We start from the raw sequence: 19,532 nt of genomic DNA on the forward strand, positions 1-19,532 counted from the left end.
ATGAGCACAGTGTTTTAATTGTGTGTTAAGCAATTATGTGAGATTCAAATACAACAAAAAACAATGCACAAAAATATGAAGCGATGGATATAGCTGGTTGCTCACCCATTATCTTCCTATAAATTCTGGTAAGAAAAATAATTAGTATGTGCAATACTTTAGAAGATCATAGATGAAAAATTTCTAAAAAGTACTCACTTTTACATCACACCATTCAGAGATGGGAATTACCAAAGCAATGAGTTACTTGGTGACTTCTAACTTTCCTCCCTTATATACATTCATTAAATCTTTATGTACAATATTATTTTGCCTTGAAAATTACAGTTGTGTAGCAAAGAAATTGCTCTCCCACAAAAAGGAATAATGCAAGGTAACTTTCTCCCTACTGAGCGAACATCAACTTTTTAATCTTTTGTCTGTTTCTAAGGCTATTTATAACACTACAGGCTATATCGACATAACTTATATTGTACATCAGTGTGAATAAACCACCCCTCGAGTGACCTAAGTTACACGAACATAAGCGCTTGTGTGCACAGTCCTATGTTGGCGGGAGAGTTTCTCCGTCAGCATAGCTTTGCCATTCGCAGAGATCGTTTTATTATGCTGACGCGAGAGCTCTCTCCCGTCAGCATAGAGCACGGCAGCAGCTCAGCTGTATTGGTACAGCTGTGCCACGGCAGCACTGTACATGTAGACGTGCCCTAATTATCAGAGTGGAAAACGGTCTTGTATTTAATTTAACCATGAAGCAACTCCAAAAAGAGCCCAAGAGGAGAAGCACAGATGGCCTGTCATTTATTTCTCCCATTTATAGTTTATTAAACTTAAAAATCATACAAAAAAGGTGTGGGGGTGGGGAGAAGAAAAAATCATGCCTTGACTGTAGTATCAGACATCATTGCTTGTTACGGGCTATCGGCTTGATAATCAGAAATCCCTAGGGTAACATTCTGAAATGCTTTGCTTTTCAGATAGGTGTGAGCCAATGAAGTTTAATATTCTATGAAGACCAGGAAACAGCAAGCTCAGCCCAATCAGGTACCAGGCTGCACAAATATTCCTGCTTGTGAACTCTTTCACATAAAGCAAGCAGGAAGAGTCTGAAGATAATAGTGTGTACATCATGCAAAAGGTATCACTCTCCCAAAAGATAGGCACCACATAGGGTGAACTGCTCCACTAAATTATATTATTCCTCAGAGGAAAACAGAGAACATTATATTGAATTTTGCAGGGGCTAATTAAGGATTTTTATTTATTTTGCTGGAATGAAGCTGAGCACCAATAAGCCTTGTAGGTAACTCCTACACTGCCTACCCCCTAAGCATCTGGATGTATAGTCCTCTCAACATATTTCAGAATTCAAAAATATAAACTAAAGAGATGTTTTAAATAGATCAATTTTAAATATATCTGACAGGCAGCTGAGATAGCAAGTAGAGCAGGCAGGCACGTAGTAGAGGAGATCGGACTTTGATGATAGAACATGTTGTATACTTCTTTATAGAAGCCTTAACAAATCAGAAAGCAACAGTCTCAGTACGCCACTACCACCTCACATTGTCGGATATGCCTATGAATAAGGAAAGCTAAGCTAGTGTGTTTTTTTTCAAAACTAAACGGATATAATCAAAATCCTCAGAATTATGATTTTCCTTTGACATCGCTGAAGCCAAGGAGAATAGTTTCATGGAAATATTCAGAGTGATCTTGACGGGGTAAAAGGGCATGTCTGAAAGTGTCTGATCTGTACTTCTGGCTCCCAATGTGAAATCACACAACATTCTGTGCAGAGCTGCTGTGATTGGTCAGGCAAAGGACACATGACTCTCTGGGGTGGGATCAAATTACTGAAGGGCAGGTGAGGGTTTACTGAAGACAGAAAGCCAAATATAGTTAGAAAGGGCTTTCCACAGCCAAGGTGTTCCGCTTTTCCTGAGCTGTTTTACTTGTGGAGCTCTCTTTCCCTGAGTATTGTTTTCCATTTTCAACCTTCCCATGATCTGACACCAGTAGCTTTATAACAGCATCTTGTGTGGCCATTTCACCAAGGATCATTCCCCTCCCCCCCCCCAGTTCTTTAATGTTGTCAATCACAGCATTGCTATAATCACAAATTGGTTGTCCTGTAACCATGTCTATTGTGCACATCTTCTCTAGTTCTTTTTCAGTGTATTTCACCTCTACTTGCTTTGAAAATCAGCACAATTACTTTTTCTGACACATATGACATTTTCAAGCTTGGTACGTTTCCCAGGAATGCTGCAGTGCTTTATTACATCTTCCCCCCACAGTTTCTTCTTTGTTTCCTGAACCCATTTTTTTTCTGTCAGAGTTGCTAAGACTGTTTCCTTCTAGCTGTGGTGCTTTTTTGTTTTTCTTTTTTTAAATCTCATTTCTTTTTAACTTGCATTTGTAGGCTGCCCATTGTTAATCTCTCTGGGGTTTCCTAATTAAACGTATGTCAGGCAGTTTCGTTCACTGTTTTATATACAGTCTTCTGATTTGGAGTCAATCCTCATGTCATCTGCTTATCTCCAGTGAGGTGCATGAGGGAATTTATTTGGTGCTCGCTCACCTCTTACTGACAAGTCCTTGCGCAACACAAAGCAGCTCAAAATGGCTTATCCATTTTAGCCACCCTGAATGATCAGCAAAAGTAAAGCTTTATTAAGGAACTTTTGGAGAAGTGTCAATGCCCTTGGAAAACAATGTTTGTGCCTTTACAAATTCTTTGGCTACTTTCTTTCTGCTGCTTCTTCAGCCTTTTTCCTGAACCCTCCCATTCCTCTGAATCCTTACCTACTGTGGCCTATCCACAATAGCTCCTTTCACCCAACTGATATTCTTCTGCACCCCCATCTTTTTGTCTCCCTGCTGCTATTCTGCAGGCTGTGTCCTGCTTCTCACATTCTCCTTGATTGTGTGGTTAATGGGCAGGGGATAGCCATCTCCCCAGAAGGCAGTCTGGCTTTAGTCTCATTGAAAAGCATGTGAGGTGCTGGCTCTTTTTACTAGGGACTAGGATTGCCAATTTTATACTCACACAAAACTGAACACCATTGCTCCGCCCCCTGCCCCACCCCTTCTCTGAGGCCCCGCCCCCACTCCCTCCATCACTCGCTTTCCTCATCCTCACTCACTCTGTCATTTTCACCGGGCTAGCTCAGGAGGTTGGGGTGCAGGCTCCAGGGTGGGACTGGGAATCAGGGGTTTGGGGTACAGGAGGGGGCTCCAGGCTGGGGGGCTCAGGGTGGAGGCAGGTGGAGGCTCTGGGGTGGGGCTGAGGGGTTTGGGGTGTAGGAGGGTGCTCCGGGCTGGGACTGGGGGTTCGGAGGGTGGGAGGGGGGGATCAGGGCTGGGGCAGGGGTTTGGGGTGCATGTGGGGTGAAAGCTCCGGCTGGGGGTGTGGGCCCTGGGGTAGGGCTGAGGGTATGGGCTTTGGGATACAAGAGGTTGCTCTGGGCTGGGACTGAGGGGTTCGGAGGGTAGGAGAGGGATCAGGACGGGGCAGGGGGCTGGGGCGCGGGTGATGTGAGAGCTCTGGTTGCGGGTCCCGCAGCTCCCATTGGCCATGGTTCCCAGCCAATGGGAGCTGCAAAGTTGGTGCTTGGGGTGGGGGCAGCACGTGGAGCCCCCTGACTACCCCTATGCATAGGAGCCAGAGAAGGGCATGCCACTGCTTCCAGGAGCTTCAGGGAGCCTGCCTTAGCCCCGCTGTCCTGCTGACCAGACTGTGAACAGCTCGGTCAGTGGTGCTGACCAGAGGCATCAGGGCTCCTTTATGAGCAGGTGTTCTGGTCGTAAACCAGACACCTGGCAACCCTACTGGGGACACACATTTCCATATGCAGAGATTGTAAGGAATGGTGGCCATCTTGGCTGAGGGTATTCTGCACTGCTGGAAGTAACTGGCCATTTGAATAAAGGAAATTTCATGAGTTTTGACATCTGCAATCTAAGATTATGTGAGTCATTACTGTAACTCTCAATCCTGTAGGAGACATTTCAACCTCACTTTAGCATTGGTCATATCATTATATTGGGGATGCACTTTAAAAGAACTGTGATTACTTTGTTAAAGCAAACTTGATCTTGGTGCCAATCAGTATTGTTGATGAAAAATGGCCCTTTCAACTTGATTTGAGTAGTTCCTTCTTGTACAGCGAAACTGGGTGGCTTGCCCCATGGACTGGAGAGCCTGGGGTTAAACCAACCCTGATTATGGAATGAGGTCCACCTGAGGGGAATGAGACAATTCCCTGTGGAGAGCAGAAGGGGGAAAACCCAGGTAGGTCCAGCCAAGCTGGTGAACGCTGCATGGAGACAATACTATGACACCAGGGAACTTTCAGGTAAAGCCCTGTCAAGGTTCCTCCCCCACTCTGAACTCTAGGGTACAGATGTGGGGATCTGCATGAAAAACCTCCTAAGCTTATCTTTACCAGCTTAGGTCAAAACTTCCCCAAGGTACAAAATATTCCACCCTTTGTCCTTGGATTGGCCGCTACCACCACCAAACTAATACTGGTTACTGGGGAAGAGCTATTTGGACGCGTCTTTCCCCCCAAAATACTTCCCAAAACCTTGCACCCCACTTCCTGGACAAGGTTTGGTAAAAAGCCTCACCGATTTGCCTAGGTGACTACAGACCCAGACCCTTGGATCTTAAGAACAATGAACAATCCTCCCAACACTTGCACTCCCCCTTTCCTGGGAAATGTTGGATAAAAAGCCTCACCAATTTGCATAGGTGACCACAGACCCAAACCCTTGAATCTGAGAACAATGAAAAAGCATTCAGTTTTCTTACAAGAAGACTTTTAATAAAAATAGAAGTAAATAGAAATAAAGAAATCCCCCCTGTAAAATCAGGATGGTAGATATCTTACAGGGTAATTAGATTCAAAAACAGAGAACCCCTCTAGGCAAAACCTTAAGTTACAAAAAAGATACACAGACAGAAATAGTTATTCTATTCAGCACAATTCTTTTCTCAGCCATTTAAAGAAATCATAATCTAACACATACCTAGCTAGATTACTTACTAAAAGTTCTAAGACTCCATTCCTGGTCTATCCCCGGCAGAAACCAGCATATAGACAGACCACAGACCCTTTGTTTCTCTCCCTCCTCCCAGCTTTTGAAAGTATCTTGTCTCCTCATTGGTCATTTTGGTCAGGTGCCAGCGAGGTTACCTTTAGCTTCTTAACCCTTTACAGATGAGAGGAGCTTTCCCCTGGCCAGGAGGGATTTCAAAGGGGTTTACCCTTCCCTTTATATTTATGACAAGCCCAGTGAGTTGAAGGCTGCTGGAAGGGGCTGGAAACCCTGACTGTATTTGGGACTGGACATCAGAGTCCCAGCAAGCGACAGCTCGGAGGACTGGCTGGGAGATTAGACTGGGATAGAAGAAGAAAGAGTGAGAGAAAATGCCGGACCAAGTATGGACTTTTTCTTTGTGTTGTTGGAATGGACTTTAGTTTGGGAATCTGGGTTGTTTTAAACCCGTTCTGGTATTAGACTAGTCCCAGGTAGGGGGACTCTTAACCAGAGAAAACCTCTGAGCTCTTAAGAGGCCTGCAAAACAGGACTAACAGGGACAGGATGCCTGCAAAGGGACCTGCAGTCAGGAGTGGGTGCTCACACTAAGCTGCAGTCCTGTTATGTACAGCTTTATCCTGGTATCTCAACAATGCCAGCTGGTTCATATATGTAAGTGTTCATCTGACCTGTAATAAATTATATAGTTTCTCAAGACATCTCTTTCAAGAGAGGATTCAGTGTTGCCAACTCTCACGATTTTATCAGGAGTCTAACAACAACAATTGGCATTTTACTAATAGCACTATCTGCTGGAGTACTGTGAACACATGAGAATCTCAGCATGTGTATGTTTAAAAAGTAAATTTCTCATCCTTATGGCTGTGGAGAAACAGCTTGAAAATGTGACCTGAATGCACCCTAGAGGTTCAAATGCCAGAAGGCAAATATATAATATTTTATTTTAAATTTCATGATTTTTTGGGGACTGACTCATGACATTTTAATGTTTAGGGTTTGGCAATAATACAGAACTTCCCCAGGCAACCCTCCAAGACAAAAATACAAAAGACAGGCCCTTAAGAGGTGTGGCCAGCACTCACAATGAGGTACACAGCAAAAGGAGGAGGAAGCATTTTAGGATGACTGAATTAATTGCTGTATCGTACAATTCTATAAACAATCCCATGATTCAGCATTTCTGCAGAATAGTTTACAGCAAATACACCAGGCAATAGCACTATATTTGCATTAGATGTAGGTAAAACTGGATTTACAATGAAATGCATAAGCTCATTATAAGGTTCAGCTGACAGGAACAAAAATCGAAAGATAACTGAACACATCCTCTTTTTGTATCAATGATAAGTTAGAGAATTACTGAACACCAAACCATCATTTGTGATATCTATCTTAGTTATCGAGTTCAACCCCTACACACACACACACGATTAGATACTGCACTATGTGTTAAAGGAAGGAGCACATGAAGTCCCTCTCCGGCTGCTGTATCCTGGACCTGATTCTGTGCAGGCACCAGAAACTGTTCACTGGTGCTCATGGAAGCACTAGGAGGGGGACCCTGTAAGCATTCTATAGTTCCAAGAAGACAAGGCCTATTGTGTAGAGGGTGTATCCAGCCTCAGAAGCTGGCAGAGGATACAGAATATACTACACATGCTAGCAGTGAGTTCATCCTCCCCTTTTTCAAAAGAGAAGCAAACTATTTCTGTCAGTACATTGTAGTTGTAGCCCTGTGTTGATGGGACAGCACTTGAACCCAATGTGCAGAAAGTACTGCTCCCTGGATGTCTTCCCTCATAAAGAGCAAAACTGCATGGAAGTCAAGAACAAAGAACATAATGACAGAGAACCTGTTGCTGTGTTTCTGAAAAATATTGCATTGCATCCCTGGCTGTCAGACAATGAATTGAAATATCTGCATTGCTGTATCCCTCTATAAAGTTCAACCCACATTTTCTGAAAGAGAAATAAATTATTAATATGAATGTTAATATAAATAAAATCACTCTGGTACGATGCTTTGGATTAAAGTTGGTTGTTTGTATTCCTGAAATTGAGTGTTAGAAACTCAAAGGAACACAAATTTAAAAGAGGAGAGGAGAAGGAAGTCTGACTGATGACCAAGCTTGCTTTAAAAAAAAGATAGCAGCTGAAAAGCGAATGGAAAACAAAGTAATTTCTCCTAGGAAATAACTAATTGTGCTTTATTTATGTTTGCCCGACACAAATCTCTTTTTGTAGTCAGCTGCTGCAGACATAAAAATCAGATATAAAATCTTGGAAAAGCATCCAAAATTGTTCCATGGTCCCATCTCTCAGCATGCTCTCTCTGATACATAAGCCCTCTCAGGCATGCACTGTGAATGTGATGTAGGGATCTCACTCTGAAGGTTATTTATGTGTTGAGCAACTCTGGAGAATTATCAACTAGTAGCAGTTTGAAATTCACTGCTTCCTTGCTAGCTTAACAGCCATTTATTTTTTCTCATTCCTCCTTACAGCCCCAAGAAGCAAAGAGGAAACAGCGAATAAGCTACATGATTGAAAGGTTTGTTCTTTAGAGCTTAAGTCTGGATGTCAGTTTGCTGCAGCTCTAATATAAAAGCAATTTTGAGTCAATCTAAGAAGCCTTGAGCTTGAAGTCAACAGGAGTTTTACTAAATTAAGGACTGCAAAATTTGATCTTTCGTTACGAGTAAGGCAGGTTTGTGAAACAGTTTAACAGAAAAAAATTAAAACAGAATAATATTTTGCTTAACATTGTGATCATTTAAGATAGCAGAGAAGGTGTGCCTTATGCACACGGAAATAGGAATGCAGCCATTATTGTCACTTCTCCTCTATCATCACCATCCTTAAAAGTGCAGGTGGCTTTTTTTAAAAAGTGACGTTGTGGGGTTCTACTTTTAGTGTGTCTCACTGATTCCCTATCAGTTTTGCTCAATATTTAGATAAGCCCTGCTAGCCTATCCTGGGTTTTTTCTACAATCATTCATCAATAATAAAAATTCTGCAGGCCATGGTAATACTTCTGCAGCCACAGTGTATAACTGAAGGTATAATCTGAACACAAGTGAACCCCACTGAAGGTTAACAGTGCAATATAAATGTAGCTGAGAGAAATCTGGCCTGCAGAATCTTTTCCCCAGTGCTGGATATGGAGGGCTGGCATTTAGAAAAATATGTTTCTGATTTTTAGAATAAGCACATTTGATAAGGAATCAGTGAGATACAATAAACACTGGACCCCATTTTGCTGTTTTTAGAACCACTTTTTCATGAAGGCATTTAAATGGTTTATCCTGTGAAATGGTGAGCACTTGCAACTCCTGTGTGAATTGTGATGATCAGGACTTCTCAAGGTCAGACTTTAACGTTGTGGGTTTATTACTGACATCTAATAAAATATTAACACTAATGGATTATAAAATCTAGTCACTAAGTGCATCATTTCAAAATTACTGAGATAATGAATGTGTGAATAGACTTTTCCAAGTACACTAATATTAAAATAATGCACATGGTTTGAATAAGTATTTAACAAGATGGTATACTGTAGGTATCCCCAATTATCTTTCATCCTATTATTTTCCAGTAACTTAGAATCATAGAATATCAGGGTTGGAAGGGACCCCAGAAGGTCATCTAGTCCAACCCCCTGCTCGAAGCAGGACCAATTCCCAGTTAAATCATCCCAGCCAGGGCTTTGTCAAGCCTGACCTTAAAAACCTCTAAGGAAGGAGATTCTACCACCTCCCTAGGTAACGCATTCCAGTGTTTCACCACCCTCATAGTGAAAAAGTTTTTCCTAATATCCAATCTAAACCTCCCCCACTGCAACTTGAGACCATTACTCCTCGTTCAGTCATCTGCTACCATTGAGAACAGTCTAGAGCCATCCTCTTTGGAACCCCCTTTCAGGTAGTTGAAAGCAGCTATCAAATCCCCCCTCATTCTTCTCTTCTGCAGACTAAACAATCCCAGCTCCCTCAGTCTCTGCTCATAAGTCATGTGTTCTAGACCCCTAATCATTTTTGTTGCTCTTCGCTGGACTCTCTCCAATTTATCCGCATCCTTCTTGTAGTGTGGGGCCCAAAACTGGACACAGTACTCCAGATGAGGCCTCACCAATGTCGAATAGAGAATCATGCCAGCAGAAGCAGATGCTGCAGGGACCTACAAAATCTTTGGACACTGGTAATGTCATCAGTCTGAAAGTCTGTTTACTCAAAACCCCTTCTGGCCACTCTCACACAATCACTTCACTCCCAGGGCTTGTCTACATTACAGACGTTACAACAGCACAGCTATGGTACTGCAGTGCCATAGTTTAGACACCTGCTACAGCGACGGAATGGGTTTTGCCATTACTGTAGTTAATCTACCCCCTCAAGACTCTGTAACTAGGTCGACAGAAGAATTCTTCCATTTACCAAGCAGTGTCTATATCAGGCTTAGGTCAACTTAACTACATATCTGAGGAGTGTGAACTTTTCACACCCCTGAATGACAGAGCGAGGCTCACCTAAATTTTGTCCTCCCTACTCCATTCCTTCCTCTCCTCCCCATCCCCAGCCTCTCTACATCTTACCCTTCCTTTATCTTTCCATGTAGCTGATCCCCTCCTAACGAAACCTAATTTCTTTTTTAATTGTGGAATTAACACGATTCTTGGAAATTATCACTTTGTTCACTCTTTTGAATGCTCTATCCCTTTGTCTATTTAGATTGTAAGCTCTTTGGGGTAGGAATTGTCTTTTACTCTGTATTTGTACAGTACTATAAGGTAGGGCCCAACAAGGCCCCCATCTCAGCTGTGGTCACCGGACACTAGTGTAGCACGGACATTCTAATATTTATTTATTTATTTAAACATACACAGATGTCAGTTAACCAAACATGAACATTAATTTTGTTCTCTAATGTGGGTTAAATAGTAGAAAATTCCATTTTGCCTATTTTTTTAAAATCAATCCCTGGGAGCAATGGGAATTCGGTGGTATCGGTCCAGGTTCTCATGGGCAAGCATCCACATCACAAATTGATGACCTTGTTGGCAGCCTCAGCAGACAGACTGAGGGGGCCACTGAGACTTAGGTTTTGTCTTCACTACCAAGTTTTGTCACCAAAAACTGCCTCTTGGTGACAAAACAGACAGAGCGTACACACGGCAATGCGACTTTTGTTGGGAAAAATGCCCGGTTTTGGCGACAAAAAGCTTCCACCCCTGCAAGAGACATTTTTTTTTTTGACCCTTCCTTTATTGTCAACAAAGAGCCAGTGTAGACACTGCTATTTGTTTTGTCGACAGAACTGGCTTCCATCAGTATCCCACAATGCCTGCCTTGATTGCTCTGCTCAGTGTTTTGATCTCTGCTGCCCAGCAGGCATGCGCCCCTCCCCTTTCAAAGCTCCAGGAAGTATCTGACAACTGAGTGTGCTGCTCCCTTTGGGGAACAAAGAGCAAATCATTGGAATGCTCCTGTTCTGCCCTGCACTAGGAACACAGCAGCCGGCAGACTGCTGTCGCAGGGAGGGTGGGAGGAGAGACTGCTGCGCAGCTTTGACATTCCTCAGCTCAGAGAGCTCACAGAGCTACTGATGATGCCATGCCCGGCAGCTGAGGAGGCTGTGGGAGAACTCGGAGGGAATCCTCCCAAGATGAGCAGCGATCAGCTCCCCCTTCCCACAACACTGCACTGAGGGATACATGCCCACAGTGCATTGCTCACACTGTCGATGATGGTGCCCACGATGTGGACAGGATCTGTCGACAGCGGGAGCAAGTATGAACACCCTTTGGCGATTTTTGTTTTGTTGACTTTTGGGTGTCGACATTCGTTTTGTCGACAAAACTTAGTAGTGTAGACAAAGCCTAAACTATACTCTCACTTCTTATAGATGGTCCCTCCAGTCAGAGTGGAGGATCACTGGTGGGGCAGTTTGTGGAGAAGTTTGTATCACCATTCCAGTGCTATTAAACAGGTATTTTCTGTAAGTACAGGAAACTCCCAAAGGGGATAGGGAATTGGAGGAGGAGGATCAATTTCAGTTCCACTGAGAAACTTTACTTCAGTTGCTTTTATTGCTACAATTCCTACTCTTTCTTTGGGTCTAAAACCAATTATTTTTACCTCTGGCAGACATACATTTAGGTTAAGATTTTCAAAAGAGAGCCTCAAGTAAAGCTCCTAAATCCACATTTATGCCCCACATTTAGTGGCTCGATTTTCAAAGATATTGGAGCTATGTCTACACTACCGTGATAAGTCGACCTATGCTATGCAATTCCAGCTACGTTATTCATGTAATGTCTTCAGTCTGAAAGTCTGTTTACGTTATTCACGTAGCTGGAATCAATGTACCTTAGGTTGAGTTACTGTGGGGTCTACACCATGGGGGGGGGGTCAACGGGAGAATATCTCCCGTCGACTTACCTTACTCTTCTCGTTGGGGGTAGAGTACAGAGGTCGACTGCAGAGCAATCTGCTGTCAATTTGGCAGGTCTTCACTAGACCCGCTAAATCACCCACCAGTGGATCGATCTCAGAGTGTCGATCCTGGCTGTAGCGTGGACCTGCCTTAAGACCCAGCAGCTTCCACTGGAGTCAATAGCAAATGCCCATCAACTTCAGTGGCAGCAATACTAGGACTTCCTATTGCAAAACAGGAGGAAATTGCATACTAGGCCAAGTTCCTCCTATTCTCCAATCATCTCTTGCCATTTTTGATTTCCAGCCATACCTTTGTACAGCATCTGTGGAAGTTCCATCTTATATGGTATTTCACATGGTGGCAGAATGTAAAAAAGAGAAATAACTGAAGTCGCTCACTTATTTATACAATTTGGAAACCCTCAGATATGTGCCCATATGATGGATAGAGTTTTCCAAAGACACAAAGGGCAGTTAGGCACCCAATTCCCACTGAAAGAAAACAGGAGTACCAACACCATTCCTCTTTCTCAAGGATGTATCACATATTGCAAACTTTCAAGGGTTGAGAATTTGTCACAATGTAAAAAGTACCCTAACCATGTAACACTGACTTAGAAAAGCTTCAGCCTATCACCCTATTTTTTTTTCTGAGCATAGAATGTATGGGGGACGGACAGCTCAGTTGTTTAGGGGTGAGGGATAGCTCAGTGGTTTGAGCATTGGCCTGCTAAACCCAGGGTTGTGAGTTCAATCCTTGAGGGGGCCATTTAGAGATCTGGGGCAAAAATTGGGGATTGGTCCTGCTTTGAGCAGGGGGTTGGACTAGATGATCTCTTGAGGTCCCTTCCAACCCTGATATTCTCTGAATGTAGGAGTTCACTACAAGTATTTAAGACTTTATTAAAAATACAGGATATTACATATCTGACAGCTGCTGAAGAAGAGAGAACGAAGGTGGGTGAGGTAATATCTTTTATTGGACCAACTTCTGTTGGTGAAAGAGACAAGCTTTTGAGCTCACATTGTTAAGATATAAAGAAAATCAGAGTGTACTATAAATCTCATGAAAAAATGCTCACATACTAAAATGGTGGCTGCAATATAATACTGTGATGCAGAAAATTTTGTCAGCTGAGTGAGTGGTTTGGATAAGCACCCACTAATCACATCGCTAAATGTTTGAAGTGGCCCATCATTTGTATGCAACTGCAGTAGTAATTACATAGAGCCATAAGTTAGATTTTAGAAGTCAATTTTGGGAAGTTTTAAATTGTACAAACTGACCATTTTCCAAAGGTTTGGAGAGATTACTATGGGGCAGGATGGTGCGAGGATCTGCGCTAAGTAGGCTGAGAGGAAAAGTTTGGACTCCTGGGGAAAATGAGTCCCAGCCAGGCCTTCCCCATTCTCCGTTGAGGGACCCCAGTTGGACAGACATTCCCCAGCTCAGGGCCCTGTTGTAAGGCTTGAACCAGCAGAATCCAGAATGGTGCTTCAATCTTTCTTTCCCAGGAGTTCTGCATTTTAAGAAATTTATACTCCAAGCACGAGTACTAAGCAATTTAGTCATTAGAATGTTGGATTTCAGTCAAGAGGAATGATTTTGTTATATTGTTATTTACAATTTCTTTGCAACAGATTATCTCCTTACATGAGTGAACTACTATCCTCTCTTTTTCCCCTCTCTCCTTAGAAGCACAAGTCTCCTGCAGCTAAGTTAGAGAGCTGTTTCACATCTACAGTACTTAAAAACCCTCAGCATCCTGGGATAACCTCCCTGTGGAAATGCAGAAGAGCCTGTCTCTATATTGCTTTCTCTGACATTTTAAGTAGTAAGCTCGAGTTGTTTTATACAGAGGCAAGCACACTGTCAGTGTTCAATAAATAAAAATACTTACCCCTACTTTATAAGTCATCCAGAGATGATGAGCAAACTCATAAGTCTATAGAAATATTGTCATAAAGCAACTACACTTAACGGTAAGAATGTGGATTGATTTTATTTACACAAATATTCCTGTTGTGTGAAATATGTGAAATATTTATTCAAATGTAAGCAAACTTGACAAACACTCCTTGATACCATATTATAAGCATAACTTTGAAATCCTATACACTGGTGGGAAAAGTACTGTTTTGGCTTAGAACTTGAAATCCAGATGTTTAGAAGTTCATCTACCCCCAACTTGCTACAACTGCAGCTCTTGGTTCACATTCCTGTAGAAACAAAGAACTTCTCAAGGCCAAATACAGCCAGTTAAAGCTTTAAATTCAGATATGCCTGAGGTAGAGCTCTGTTATTAATCAAACATGCAGTATTTGACGCTGGTGAGTTAGACAATCATATCACTCGGTTTGATTTATTTCTTTCAAATAATGGACATTTTTATTTATGTCTCTTACTGAAGATGTTTTTGTTGTTTATCTCTGACACTGAATCTGTCGAAGTTAACATCTGAATGCTTAGATCATTATAATGCACAATAGTATATTGATTAGAATTCTTATAAGATAACTAAGGATACCAATAAAGCTATTAAGAATAAAACCCATAAGGAACTGAATTTGACCCAACAGAAGGATAGAATTTCAGCATTACCAAAGAATTCCAGAGATATAAAAGATGAGCTCTTCCAGCTGTAGTTTTTTAACTTGGTATTTTTCCAGAGAAATAAAAATATTAATATACTTTTATTTTTCCTTTACATCATTTTTATGTAGTGATAGAAGATTGTTCATACTCTCATCAAACCACAGACAATGATTCTGGACCAATAAAAAGTACAAAAACATTTTATCTGCTTTTGCATTTTCAAGAGCAGTGGGGATCAGACAAAGAGCTTAGACTCGTGTTGTGTAGCATACAACTCATTTAAACTTCTTTCACACTGTCTCCCCCATTTAGGCAAGGCATAAGAAGCTTGGCAAATTCCTCTTCCACAGCAAAATTGCAGCAAGATTTCTATCCTCTTCAACTTGAATGAACACTGCCAAATCATTCTGGTCGTTATTTTTATATTGAGCAGATGGTGGTATGAGATTTTGATAAACAACAATAATCTCCCAGAGATTGCAGGGTTGCATCGGGGTCACCGAAACCAAGATTAACAATTGATTAGCTTTAATGGACCATGGCAGTAATAAACAACAGAGCGCTACACAGAGATTTGATTGTCCTATTAATGCTGCTGACACAAATGGCTTTTAACTGGCTTCCTAAAAGTGTTTATATCTTCAAAGCCTCAACAAATGAAGGACTTTGTCAAAGTTAGAACCATCCTCAGTGAAGAGGCATTTACTGTATACATTTAAAACAGTCTTCTATAAATGTGCTCCTGATTTATTTAGACAATAGATTCAATTTCTTCCAGGTGTGAAGTTCATAAAATGAAATGCAGTAGGCCTTCCAAAGGCTGGAGCGCAGTAGAGTTCTCAGCCATTTGAATCCAGATAGATATAACACAAAAAAATTATGAAGCATCACTACTTCTAATGTCAACATTTTATCTTAATTTCAAAGCTTCCTTATCCTTAACTCTGAAGAGGTCACTCTCGGTATTCTCTTCCTATAACAGATTTATTTTCACAGGGAATCATTTATTCCACTCCAGCTTTTTATTATGAAAAGGTACTTTGTTTTGACTATAAAGTAACCATGGCAAGTTCTGAAAACAGAACCTACTGAGACAGATTTTAAGCATGGAGAAATATGTAATCTTCCTCCCTTTTCCTTAAACCTATTTTCCTTAATGTTTACTGCTCAGCATTAAGACAGACAGATTCTTAATGGACACCCATAGAAAATGTTAGAAGACAATCTACGTAGCGAGAACCAAACTGAATAATACCTTTGCCTAACACAGCATTCAGTGGACCAAGGAACAGAAATTCATTACAGCCAGGAAGATATTTATTAATTTAAATATTGAAGTACAATACATATTTTATTATTAAGTTAGCTTCTATTATTTTATTGTCTGATGAATTTGTATTCTTATATGCTTTGCCTTATTTTCTTAAAGCTTTTTCAATCTTTTTTTATCTTGTTTCCCAATTTTTCTCGTTTTCTCACTTCCCTTGCATTCTGCACCAGTACGCACAAAAAGGCACTATTTTGATACAATGATGGTACAGCACTAAAACCTCTGTGTAAAAAAGCCTTGTCTGCACTAACCATGGGTCCAAACACAAACCATTTGCACAGTCCAATGTCACTCTAATCCCATCACTGTGGGTTACCACCCCATTTGCAAATTCAACTCTCCAAAGAGCAATTCCTTCCCAGTACAGTGCAATTATGCAATATGCTGCTAATTACTGTGTTTAAAAAATCTTGACATAAGTAGTCATAGAGGGAATTTAAATGAAATCTCTAAAAGAGTAAAATCCACCTGCTAGGTCTCCCAAAATGCAAACACGAAGTGCATAACTTGCCAAAATACTGAGCCAATCTCCCTTAATTCCATTTTCTGTAGTAAGCATCCCTTTATTACTCACATGCCTGGCTTTCCACAGCAGTCCTTGGAGTAAAAATACAAAGCTATTCTATAAGCCTTTATATGTTCTGATAAATGTTTTTTTTTAAAAATCAATTTCTAATTACCTGTAAATCAGCATCAAATTCATGTTTCAAGTGAGCATCCTCTGCAGCTTCAACAAGACGCTGGAAAAAGGAGAAAACAGTAAGTACACTGTTGGCATGAACTGATATCTTTAAATCCCAGTGGTTCTTCCAGAATGATTAGAAAACAATTATTAGCAAGTTGGATAACTCATTGTCACCATATGCTATGGTGCTTCATTGACATAAAAAGACACTGAGTCAGATTCTTAAAAGAGTTTAAGACCAGATATTTCAAGTGCTCAGCACCAGCAATTCAAGCCTGATTTTTAAATGAGCTCATCTGTCATTAAAGTGCAAGCAAAAGCCAGATTTTCACAAGTATTTAGCATCCAGTAGCTCCCATTATGACACTTACAGCAAGATTTTTAAGAGGACTCAACATCCAGTGTGCTAAACTGTTTTGAAAATATGGCTGCATATTTTGATGCAGAAGAGCTGAGTTCTTTTCAAATCTGGTCCTACACATAAAATTGAAAGGTTTCCACCCCCACCAGGGATGCAGTAGTAATCCTTGATTATAAACAACTGAAATTAAAATGGGATTCTGGAGAACAGTTAAAATATAAGGGATTAAAAAATTAGAGATGAATTTTATTTACCTAGCATGTATTCGGTGTTGTACTGTAATAGGGGCATAATCACAAGATTTCCTATTAAAACAATTAATTTCAATCCATACTCCCAGTACATAGTATCTTCTCAAATGCCTCCATAATTAAAAGGAGAAAAAATGTAAAATGTTTCTCTCTTAATGACAAAATTAAAAATTCCCTGTTTTGGGCTTCCTTGTGAGTAATGCCTCAATAATGGAGAAACTTTTACCAAATGTAACCACTGTTTCTTTATTCTTACTCAAAAAATGCAAGACATAATATGGGTTCAATCCAGACATTTTGCTCCACAAAAAGATATAATATTCCTTCCAAAACTATATTTTAGTTTTTTGTACTATTGTAAATTTGACTATTCTTGTTATCCAGACAAGTGCCTGCTTTTTTTATTATTTTAAATCCTTCCAGATAAAGAGCTGGATAAGTTCATGGTCAACAATAACATTTGTCATATAAGCAACAAGAAAGGTAATTGAACATCATGCTACAGGGAATAAATTTATCACAATCAAGGCCTAGGAGGGATTCCATCACCCCCTTGATGAAGGGTATACAGGTGTGTATATTTTTGTTTGTTTGTTTTTGCTTTCTTTTAACACATCAAGTATCAGCACTTTCATGTTTTCATGGTAGATGCTATAGAAAAACTCAAAATAGATTAGTTAGCTGCATAGCTCCTACTAACTTTAATAGGAGTCATGAAGCTAAATTTCCATGCATGATTTTGAAAATAATGTACCCCCTAGGGTAGCTGTGTCATATGAAATAACAAGTATTCCTGATCCCTAGTGGATCTTTGAATGCAAAGCCATCTACCATCACAGACAGAAACACAGTATAAATACTTAGACTGAAATAACCAATTATATAGAATTACTCCAAGCGTAACAAACTTGGCTACAGTAGAACCTCAGAGTTACAAATACCCCGGAATGGGGGTTGTTCATAACTCTGAAATGTTTGTAACTCTGAATAAAACATTTTGGTTGTTCTTTCAAAAGTTTACAGCTGAAAATTGACTTAATACAACTTTGAAACTTTACTATGCAGAAGAAAAATGCTGCTTTTAACCACCTTAATTTAAATGAAACAAGCACAAAAATGGTTTCCTTACCTTATCAAATCTTTTTTTTAAAACGTTCTTATTTTTAGTAGTTTATATTTAACAGTACTACACTATATTTGCTTTTTTAAAGTTTTATTTATTTATTTATTTATTTATTTTCTCTGCTGCGACCTGACTGCATAATTCCAGTTCCAAATGAGGTGTGTGGTTGACTGGTCAGTTCATAACTCTGGTGTTTGTAACTCTGAGGTTCTTCTATACATTTAGTTAGCTGAGATACTTTTATATTATATGGAGAATGATACCTATTATAATGCTATTAAAAGCTGATCTTGAAATTCATGGGGGCTATTTCAGTCTACAAATAAATTTGACTACAAATCTTTTATAGGTTTCAGAGTAGCAGCCGTCTTAGTCTGTATTTGCAAAAAGAAAAGGAGTACTTGTGGCACCTTGGAGACTAACAAATTTATTTGAGCTTAAGCTTTCGTGAGCTACAGCTCACTTTATCGGATGCATTTATATTTATACTAAAAATACCAAAGAATAAATATGCATTTCGAAGGGCAAACCTCATACCAACTGTAGCATGTTTTAAAAATTAATTATTGCTCCCAATCTGCTCTGTCGCATTAGCAATGTGCTAAAAATCAGTTTAAATTTTTTAGACTTCTTTTACCAATTAAGAAAGAAAAATATTGTGAGCAAAATAAAAGGCTTAACTCAATAAATTCAAGTAAGTGTGCACCTCCACCCTCTCTTTTAAAAACCAGAATTGGACTACAAAAATGTTTGTTTAGAAGCTTCTTTTTGAGTGTACAGTATAGAAGACCATGACTATGATGGGTATTTTTAATTAAAAACGCAGGCAGTGGAGCAGAAAAGGGGTCAAACAGATACCTTCATACAAGTGAATTTTGGGGCAAAGGGCAGACATCAAGCTTTTTTTTTCCTTCCACACTGACGCATTTACTAATTCAGAAATTATTCTAGTATATCATGAGGAATCCAATCCTTGAAAAACATTACTTAGTGGCTATAAAACTGTAATTCATAGTTTTTTATATATATAGTTTGTATTGACCCCCAATGTTCCTAAATTACATTTTTCTCTTCAGTGAAATAAACTGTAGATGAGAAATTACCTAGCTCATGCTTCTGTGGTAATGGTAGAGACAATCTTCTAAAGAGGGAGGCACCAAAATAAAGGGCACTAATTGGTTGGTACCTCCTACTTTTAAATATGTTTTTTTTTATTACTCCATATAAAAATATTGGCACTCCCCCTCCCGAAGTTCCCACAAACAAAGGGTCTCCTCTCACATGGTTAGGGAGGCACTGCACACACCACCCCCACCACTCACTGAGGTAACAAGATGACAAAAGCTTTGTAAAAAGAATGTAATAAATACAAACATACACCGCATGTTCAGTACAATACTCCCCAATACATTTATTGTAATATTTCTCAGTACTAGCATAGAGGAGACCAGGAAATCTGGGGAGAGATGTGGAAAAGGTAAACTAGTAATGAGGTAAGACCATACAATAACATGTTACTAGATCTACGCAGATTAAATCATAATGAACAAATTCTATACAAATGAATCATTTTTCATAGAAGTCTCCAAAGGAATGAAGCATTAAGGAAATGAGGACCTGAGACAAAAATATAAAAACCATATGTAACACTACAACATTTTTATGACAATGTCCCATTT

General features: G+C 40.0%; 1 protein-coding gene across 4 annotated transcripts in view; it reads right to left on the minus strand.

Annotated features, from left to right (window-relative positions):
- CACNA2D3 (calcium voltage-gated channel auxiliary subunit alpha2delta 3) overlaps nt 1–19,532 on the minus strand; it is a 728,899-nt gene that overhangs the window by 472,140 nt on the left and 237,227 nt on the right. For all 4 annotated transcript variants that reach the window (XR_014712447.1, XM_084634438.1, XM_084634437.1 and 1 more), the window contains exon 4: nt 16,114–16,173. Coding sequence is in view for 3 of the 4 variants with exons in the window: in XM_084634438.1 (XP_084490564.1) it covers nt 16,114–16,173 (60 nt within the window). In the remaining variant the exon portion in view is untranslated. The remainder of the gene's footprint in view (nt 1–16,113; nt 16,174–19,532) is intronic.

Source organism: Lepidochelys olivacea (assembly GCF_965140295.1).
Source record: "Lepidochelys olivacea isolate rLepOli2 genome assembly, chromosome: 7".
Taxonomy (NCBI): Eukaryota; Metazoa; Chordata; order Testudines; family Cheloniidae; genus Lepidochelys; species Lepidochelys olivacea.